At 33.3% G+C, this 10,760-nt stretch overlaps 1 protein-coding gene across 1 annotated transcript; it reads left to right on the top strand.

Moving 5' to 3' along the window:
- Positions 630-1,599, top strand: LOC109846966 (protein FAR1-RELATED SEQUENCE 9-like). Its single transcript, XM_020416206.1, has 3 exons — positions 630-812; positions 994-1,144; positions 1,268-1,599. The coding sequence occupies exons 1-3, from the start codon at positions 630-632 to the stop codon at positions 1,597-1,599; spliced, it is 666 nt and encodes a 221-aa protein (XP_020271795.1).

Raw genomic sequence — 10,760 nt, 5'->3', positions numbered from 1 at the left:
ACATTGATAACTATGTCTGGATTTTTGAGGTATTCATGAAATGCATGATTCGTGAGCCAAAGTGTATTGTTACAGATCAGTGCCCTACCATGAAGCAAGCTATACCAACCATCTTTACAGAAGCACGTCACCGTTTGTGCATGTGGCACATCATGAAGAAATTTAACCAAAAGGTAATGAATCCCACATATAAATATAATGAATCCTCATTAGATAAATACTGAATCTTTCGTTATATATTTATATTGTAGTTGGCAAAATGCATTTCGAAGATGGATGATTTCAAGAGGAAGATTAATGCACTGATTTGGAGTATAGATATAGATCCAGCAACATTTGAAGTCAGTTGGAAAGATGTTATGAAAGAATATAAGCTTGAAAGTAATGAATGGTTGTGTGAACTGTATAACATTCGGGAGTCATGGATTCCAGCCTATTATGCTGATGATCCAATGGCCGGTTTATTGCGGACTACATCAATATCAGATAGTGAGAACAGTTTCTTTGACAAATTCAACCGTAGATCTGACACATTGACAGAATTTTATCTCCGATATGAGAGTGCTATGGAGAAGCAAAGGCATACAAACGCAAGATTAAACTATGAATGAACGAAGTCGATGCCAAGAATGGACACGCCATTGTTATTGGAGAGGGATGCAGCAGAGTTGTACACTCGAACAATGTTTTATGAGGTACAGAGTGAGATAATGTCATCCTGTTATGATATGAGTATCAACAGTATATCAGAAGAAGATGGCGTGAAGATTTTTTCCATAAAGGATAAAAAGAGACATGGAAAAATATTTGAGGTAAAAGTTAATAATGGATATTGAAACAATAAAAATTGAATCTATTTTCAATACAATGAATCACGATTCAGTATTGTGAATGTCGATTCACAACACTGAATCGCGATTCAGTGACCATTACATGTGCTTGTCATTTACTTTTTTTATTCGGTGCTAATATACATTGTTTTTTGAATTTTAGGTGAAACACACTTATTTGAACAATGACGTGCAATGTACATGTAGGCTGTTTGAGAAAATGGGTATAGTATGTAGACATGGTTTTTTTGCACTGAACCAAGCTGATGTAACAAAAATACCAAGACATCTTGTTGTGAACCGATGGACAAAAGGTGCTGAGATGAGGCATTCATTGCAGTTCAAGGAAATATCAGAATAGTGCAATGCAATTGAAGTTACAAATCGGAAGTTGAATGACATATGGTATGATTTCCAATCCTGTGTGAGTTTGGCAGGTTTAGATGGTGAGAGACTTGAGTACCTGAAAGGGAAGTTGAAGGAGTTGAAGCACAGTTTGCGTCAATCTAGTTGGAAATCTGACACACAGAACAAAAATGATGTAATGAAGTTTTTTGTTGGCTCAAAAATACCAGCGGAAGTGGTCGTTAAACCTCCCATTGAAGGTAGAAACAAGGGGTGTGGACGGAGAATTGTTGGTGATTATGAGAAATCAATTACTCAACGAAAGAAGAAGGTGCCAAGGCTGTGTAATATGTGCAAAAAAATCGATTTCCACGATGCACGGACATGCCCATTAAAGAAAACAATACATCAGAGTGATGTTTAATTTAGTTGTCATATTTCGTTTCAGAATCATTTTTAGGAATACATTTCTTATTAAAATTACTGAATTGTGTAATTCTTAACTACATATATTTACTAGATTATTAATTACATGGTTACGTTGTGTCATGTTAGTATATTGAATTGAGATCTACTCATATAGCATGTGAATTCCATTATTATTAGTTGTATTATTTAAGCAGGAATGATAAAGTCGTTGTATGCAGTCATCAGTTTAAATTTAATTCGCGTTAAGTGATTCTGGACTAACTATATTGAATCTAGATTCATTACAGTGAATCTAGATTCTCTGATATTGAATCTCGATATCACTATAAGGATTCATTATAATCAATCAAACAATCAAATGACTTGATTGTTTCGGTTTAAGTTATTCTGGACTAACTATAATGAATATAGTTTCATTGTAGTGAATCTGGATTCACTTATCTGCATATGGATTCACTATAGTGTAGTGACTAAGATAATATTGACTTACTGAATTTTTTAGTATAGTGAATCGAGATTCACTCTATTGAATCTGGATTCACTATAGTGAACCTAGTTGCAATCAAATAAATTAGTAATAACTTAAGATAATATTGAAACAGTGATCCAAGATTAAATACATACAATCCACAATAAGTATGATCAGATAATATTGAAACAGTGATCCAAGATTAAATACATACAATCCACAATAAGTATGATCAATTTATTGTATGTTACATAAAAGCTTGAATTATAACTCACATTCTATGCTGTAATCGAAATTCTTCCATTTGCATTCACTACCTTCACAATATTTTCATATAATCTAAAATAAAACTATGATAAAGCTATTCTTATAAAGTATATTTACATAGAAAAGCAGTTCAACACAAACTAGAGTATTCCATAACATTAAGTGACAATGTACTCAATAACTGTAAACTTCAACATTGAAAATTATGGTGATTACAGAATATCATTTTCTTTGAGATCTTGTGGTCTTCCTCGTCTCTTTTTTGATATTGGCAGTTTCAGCATGGTGCTGTTGGGCTTTGCTGATGACTTCTTTGGCCAATTTATTTTATGGTTCAGTAAGAATTTGGCAACAGTATATAGACCTCAGTCTATGTAGCTGATTTTTTAATCACTCCTGTCGATATGAATAAAAGTTCAGTTCAAGATTCAGTAGCTATATTCTAAAATTTATTAATTCAAAAAGACTAAATGTAAATTATCAACACATTATTAGTTTAAACACTTACACCCTCTCTATGAAAACCAGAGTTCCAATTTGCTGTACCACCGCCCATGTACGTCTCCATATGTCTCATGACAAAAATACCACAATCAAATTTGTTTTTGGCCGTTCTCCACTCCATCTCAAGCCTTTCAGGCGTTAATGTATTTATTTCACTCACCTTGTGATGTTTTTTGTGTGCCAAATATCTCACAAAATTCTGGTGCTGTTTAATCAAAAGTAAGCAGTGTCACATAACAAATCCAAATTATTATACAGTAATGTTTAATGTAATATACAATTTGTTTTGGTTGTTTATATGGAAACAGTATTAATGACATTGAATCACGATTCATTGGATCTAGCTCGCTAGAATTTAATAGAGTTAGTTCACCTGGACTTACTCTAATGAATCTGGATTCATATTAGTGAATCTGGATTCATTAGAATTAACTATATGTAGTGGATCGTGATTATATGATGTGAACACAGATTCACTAGCTATATTGAATCGAGATTCATAGTAAGATGTGAATCCATATTCACTAATTCTATTGATCGAAATTTCAGATCACTAGTTATAGCTAGTGGATCGTGATTACGTGATGTGAACACAGATTCACTAGCTATAGTGAATCGAGATTCATAGTAAGATGTGAATCCAGATTCACGTGATGTGAACACAGATTCACTAGCTATAGTGAATCGAGATTCATAGTAAGATGTGAATCCAGATTCACTAACTATAATGATCGAGATTCACTAGAGTTAGCTAATATGGAATTCTCTGACTCTAGTGAATTCCAGATTCACTATAGTGAATCCAGATTCACTATAGTGAATCCTGAATCCAGATTCACTATAGTGAATCCAGATTCACTATAGTGAATCTGGATTCACTATAGTGAATCTGGATTAACTATAGTGAATATGGATGAATCCAGATTCACTATAGTTAATCCAGATTCACTTATTACTGTATTTTGCCAGTAAATATTTAAAGAACATACATAAGGTGAAAAAATATACCAAACCCTCAGGACGACCTTGGTATTTTTCCTTGTAGTCTGGGCAGTTTTTGCTATTGTCAATCAGCTCCATACTTGGATTCTTTAGCCCATAGCATACAATGTAGAAATGTTCAAATGCATTTATGGGGAAGAAAACCTATTTGTTGTGAAATTTAATCAGAGATTTTACAGATATAGTTAAAATTGGGCTAAGAACAAAAATATTGTTTTCTAATCTTTACCATATCAATCTCATTAAACTTCAAATGTGGATACAGAGCAATTTGCTCATCCATCCGGGAAGAAAACCGACTGTATCGCAATTCATCATTGACCTCATCTGTGTGATGAATGTTGCAAAACTGTACAACATAAAACTGGTTAAATAATATGTAACTCAAGTGTTATTTTAAATAAAATAAAGGAAGATACGTACGGTTGTCTCAACATTGCAGAAGAATCTAAGTGGAGAATTTTCGGACTTCATTTTTTCTCTGCTGTTCAAAATATAGGACCAAATGCTGATTACATTTGCCTCAATGTAATCAGAAGGAAGGAAAGTCTTGAAAGCAGGTAAGAAACATTCAATTTGTCTCCACTTAAAAACCATTTCACTGAAAAAACAGTAACAATATTCAATTTAATAAAGGGACAAAATACTAAAAATAGTGAGTCTCACACCTAATAATAAAATATCAAATAAGTGTTCAGAACTCACAAATTCTCTTCTTCAGCGGAATCATCACCTGAATGCCTTACTTCTCTATGTACCCAATTCCATATGATGCTTTCCAGCTGACTTTGCCTAGCCGTAATCTGAGATACCCTCTGCAACCATGGTGACCGAAGAGACGTTGCAGGCTTCACCATCCTCTTTTCTTTCCCCCTTCCCGCATGTCCCTTATTTTCGGCCACCTGAACTTTCTTACCTTTACATTCATTTACCGCAGCAGCATCTTCATGTTGTTTATCAGTTCTTCGTACAGAATCATCAATGATTTTAGATTCACAAGCTTTAGCAATATGAACAACATCAACCACTTCCACTGATTCAGTTTGAGTATCCTGTGTCAGCCCAAGAGAAAAACTAGGTTCTTCAGTCTGTGGGGTACTACATTCGCTGATCTTTCGTCTCACTGGTCTGTCATCCTTTTTCAAGCTAACAGACTCTATAATCTTATCAACTTCTTGAATAAAATTTGGGGAGACTTGGGTTTGTGGTATCTCAGCTGATATTGGATCAACAGCTGGGGAACCATGCATATCTCTACTCACCTTTGTGTTCACATTAGGGGTATCATCAACAATGTTTCCCACAGCTGTTTCATCGTCACAGGTACTTACACGATGTCCAAACCCCTGCACAAGAACATTTGAAACTCTCTGTTGAATTTGAAAGAGCTCATTGTCATTGGGGAACAGCTTTCTCATTGTCTCACACTCAGCATCATATCTATTTTTTGCAGATTCCAGCTCTGCAGCTCTCCGTTGAACCCTCTCAATACAATCCTGCATTTTGAATATCACAGACATTGGTCACCATAAATTATTAACATGGTGAGAGACAAGATTCGATAGATTGATATTACATTCGATGTATTTGAATCAAGATTCAGTAGTAGTGAATCCAGATTCATTCCAGTTTCACTTCAATGAATCGAGATTCAGTAGTAGTGAATCCAGATTCATTTCAATAGATCAATATTGAGTATCACTGAATCCAGATTCACTTAAGTGAATCGGAATTCAGTTTAACTTAATCGATAATCACTGATCTGAAACGAGATTCATTACTAGTAAAACGATTCATTGATCTGAATCGACATTCTGTTTCAGTGAACCTAGATTCAATCCTACTGAATCGATATTAAATTGAATAAACAAAGTATTGCAACTTAATTTGCTAACCTTTGTAATTGTATCAACACTTTTAGGAGAGTTTCCAGTAGCACTCTGCATTCGAGATGAAGGTGCAAGTTCAACCCTCTCTGTAAATGCACATTTGCCAAATGAATTTGTACTTATTTCTTCTGACTGTCTTTCCTTCAAGGCGAAGTCAGTCCATCCTAAAAATGTAGGGGTTGTTCTCTCAACCAACCTCCTACTTTTGAACAAAACCCGATCGGCATAGAACAGCTAGAAAGACAGAGATAAGAAATAAAGCACATCAAATAGTAATCATCAAGTAAAACTACTTTAACTACAATAATGTAAAATTAAATAAATATTATACAAGTGACTTACAATCAAAAATGCAAGAGGACCCGTGTAGAATTGTTTTATCGGGTCAACCGTGTTAGACCCTAGAGGGGGGGTGATTAGGGTCTTATGCTAATATAATCCGATTAAATGCCAATTAAAACTAATAAATAAGTTATCCTAGCAAGTATAAAATACAACAATATATATCACAACCGGGTTTTCTACGTTCACCCGAATAACGTTTACACCTCACAGTATCGGTTTTCAACGCTCACCGATCAACGTCACTCCTCACAATCGGTTTTCTAGTTCACCGAAAACTTTCACACCACACTCGGTTTCTAGCTCACCGAAAACCTAACAATCTCACAATGTAACAAATATAAATTGTTCTCTAATATGGATGAGAACACAATAAAAGCTCACACTCAATGCTACAACTCTCACAACCCTAATATATTATGAATGCAAATACAATAAGCTCAAAGTGGGTGTGTGTAACAATGAGTGAAATCAAATCTAAACTCAATATAAAACTAGCTTTAATAGAAATGATAATTGACAAATAACAAATGAAAGCTAGAGTAGAGTTTAGAAAACTTCTCAATGGAAGACAAGATGGAGAGATGGAGATCGGAGCCCAAACAAGAAGATGATCTCCTCCACTTGTGAAAACTTCTTCACAAACAAAACAAACCCTTAAACACACTTAAACCCTTGCTTAAAACTTATTTAAAAACTTCTTAGATGGTTGAAAACTGAGATCAAAGAGAGTATTTATATCCTCCAAAACCTCAGCTAAAGAACCCAAGTCAAAAGACAAAAACAGCCCCAAGCAACGGTAAGAAAACTAGCCGTTGGAAGCTGAAAAAGCTCTCGACGGTCGACCGGAAAATTCATCGGTCGACCGAAAATTTTATCGGTCGACCGGACCGGTCGAACAACAGACTCTCTGTCGTCCAGTGAGCGTATGAACTTAGGTTCGGTCGACCGGTTCGGTCGATCGAAAACTGACATATTCAAAAACTGGTTTTTTTTAAAGCTGAACTTTGGAAAACTGTTAAAAATAACAAATGAAGTCCAAAAATAATAAAACTTTGGAAAATGTATATAAACATGTAAATGAACATGTTACAAAAAGAATTTTCCAAATTGCATTTCCCATTTGTGAAAAATCATCATTTTGCAAAATAGTTCAAAACACGAAAAATGTAAACATGTGAAATTTGATATTTTGGCTAAACCATGTTTTGAAACTTTGCGCAATGATTATATAGACTTAATAAAATATGTATATGATTATTGTTAAGACAAAAACAACGAATACCATATTTTTACAAAATTGCATATTATATGCAATATATACAAAACATTAAATATGATTTCATTAAATATAAGACGAAATCATATATAGGCACATAAACATGAAACAAAATAGTATTTTCCAATTCTATTCATTTGTTTCATATATAAACTCAAAACCTATTAAACAAAAACATATATGTATATATATAACTATATATATACATAGAAACCAAAACTTATGTGTGTGTATGATTGAGTAAATTACCCAAGCTTGATCTTGATCTTCATTGAGCTCAACTTGGTACACGTGCGGATGAAGCTTGAACTTGATCTTTAACTATGAATTTGCAAGGCTTCAACCCGACATTCCGCCAACCTCCATTGGATATCATCGTTGAAGCTCTATTCGATCCATCCTCCAACAACGTTGTTTGTCTATAATATATAAGAATGTACAAACACTAGACAAACAACATTAGTAGTAAATTATTTGTTAAACATCATCAAAACAAAGAGGCCAACAATCTCCCCCTTTTTGATGATGACAAACAATTTACAAAGATATATGCATGAAAGGAAATGAATATACAAAGTATAATATATCATGCATATAAACAAGAAAGACTATACTCACAATATTTCTCCCCCTTTGACAACATCAAAAAGGGGACAAAGGAATGAAGAGAGCGAAAGCTCCCCCTACCTATAAGCATGGGTGAGTATAAAACAAGAAATACATAGGGATTGCTCCCCCTATCAAAATGCCATATAGAATATATGAAATGAAGATCATGACATACATATGCGAGTAAGCATAAATGCTAAACACAACTCACATACAAAAGATGATGAGAACATATATCAAAGTGAAAGATAGTGTCTCATATCTAAAAACATAAAAACATTTGTAAAGGTAGATTTATGAAATCAAAAGAAGAGAAATGAAAACAAATCACTCAAATGAAATCATAAATCAAGATTTGAGTCCAAAAGCAATGTTTGATCAAAAAAGAAAACTTTCTTTGTATAACTTGATCAAACCACTCATAGAATACATTATAAGACACAAATAGATGATCCATAAGCACAAAAATATAAATATCATCATATAAGTGAATTATAATGAATTCAAGGCAACAATTCAAAACAAAATCTTTGACAAAAGAATTTTAAGAGAGGCAACCATATCTAGCTCTTGATCTAGTAACAACCCATATAAATATTTTTAGCACCCGGTAAACAATGATTTGGGAATGAACACCCAATAAATCTGGAGGGTTATATAAGTACAAACCTCTCATCAAAACAAAACAAATAATCATGAAAACAAAAGATTTTATCAATTATAAATTGTTTTCATATAAAAATATTTCAAAGTATAATTTTCAAAACCAAGATAAAGAAGGATAAATAAGAATACTAAATTTCTTGGTTTAAAATTTAAATTTGTTTTGGTACCCAAGAACTCTTGGTACCAAAAGATTTAGGGATATGACCCCTATCATTAAAGCTCAAAGCCTTAGGGTTATGAACCCTCTTAGGCACATATGGTGCACTAACATGGTCAAAACAATATTCATTCAAATGACCCTTCCGATTGTAACTTGTGCAATGAAAGAGATCCATTTATTTTTGTGGACCATTAGCTCGTGCACGGGAATCATTTGCAAATAAAGATTTTCTTTTAAAATTATTTTGCAAATGAGAAACATTCTTAAACAATGGTCTATTTGGAACATATTGCAATTTAGAAGCTTTTTGTATATCAAAACAAAATTTAGCAAGATGTCCAAACCTACCACAAACATCACATTTAAAAACATGTGGTCTATTGGAAGCATTTGTCAAATGAGATTTTCTTTTCAAATCAAAGCAATATTTGGCCAAATGACCAAAACGACCACAATAATCACACTTGAACACACTAGCATGCTTATGATGAACTTTGTGAGAATGAGCATGTGAATGTGTAAGTGTACAAGATGAAGAAGCTACATGAGATGCACAAGGAACATTAGAATTCTTATGTTTGTGTGCATCATAACAAAACTTAGCTAAATGACCTTGACGACCGCAAATAGAACACTTATAAGTTTTGCTATACATGTGTGCATAATGAGTGGATGATTTTGACTTAGTCTTGGCACACATGTCCATAAGCCTCTTATGGTTATTAATGCATATTTTCAAAGTTGAATTTTGACTTAGTCTTGGCACACATGTCCATAAGCCTCTTATGGTTATTAATGCATATTTTCAAAGTTGAATGTAAAGATGAAATACTATTTTTCATAAGATTCAAATATTCATTTTTGGGTACATATGCATTTTTAGAAGTAGAACATAAATAGTTATTTATAAAAGAAGCTGTATCATTCTTTATGTTCTCTACTTCTAACATGGCATCAATCTTAACATGAGTTAGGCTAGCAATAGATGAGATCAAATTTCCATTTTCCAAATTTAATAAGTCATTGCTTTCTTTAAGCATAGTATTTTTATTTTCAATGACATCAAATTTGGACACTAGCTTCTCATGATCGGATTTTAAAACATCATGCTTGCTTTTTAAATCATTAAAATCATTTTGCAATTTGTTATAGGCATGCAATAATTTTTCAACTTGCAAACCTCACTAGGGCTATCGCCTAGTGGCCGTGTGCATGAAGCTCCTTTAGAACTTGAAGCGGGATCCTCCAAAGCTTGTCGGATCGCCTCCAAGTCTCCTTGATGTGCTTCTATAAATTTCTAAAGTTTGTAAGCACTATCAAAATGAACAAACTTGTTAGACATAGATGAATTAAAAGCGTTTAGCAAATATTCTAACAAAATATTATTCATTGTAAACATACGATGATCATTCTTATTCCACTTGGATTTCTCCAAAGTGAGCACAGTATAAGCATCATCTATAATTTCTCATAAATCAAAGTGTTTAGATTGAACAAAAAGTTTAAATCTAACACACCATTGACCATAGGGGAAATTGTCTAATCTAGGAGAAACACTAGAATCATAGCCTAAACAAGATGCATCATTCATATTCATAATTTGTAAAAATATGCAAGCAAGATGCAAATGCAATCAAAACAAGATTAGCACAAAAAGATAACTTGGATCTTTAACTCAAGGCGATTAGACCTTAAATCAAAGAGCACCAAGCTCTGATACCAATTGTTAGACCCTAGAGGGGGGGTGATTAGGGTCTTATGCTAATCAAATCCACAAGTTGTATTCTTGCAAGATAGATATACAAGAGTTATGTGCAAGAATATGCAATATACACAAGGTGATATATCCTAGCAAAGAGATATACTATGAGATATATGCAAGGATATATAAACAACACAAGGGTAAATAATCTAAACAAGATAGTGGATGAAATAAATGAGCAATGCACAAATGGCGATATAAGATAAT

This window comes from Asparagus officinalis, chromosome 7 (assembly GCF_001876935.1).
Source record: "Asparagus officinalis chromosome 7, Aspof.V1, whole genome shotgun sequence".
In the NCBI taxonomy this organism is placed as follows: Eukaryota; Viridiplantae; Streptophyta; class Magnoliopsida; order Asparagales; family Asparagaceae; genus Asparagus; species Asparagus officinalis.
This window is presented reverse-complemented; position numbering and strand designations above follow the sequence as displayed.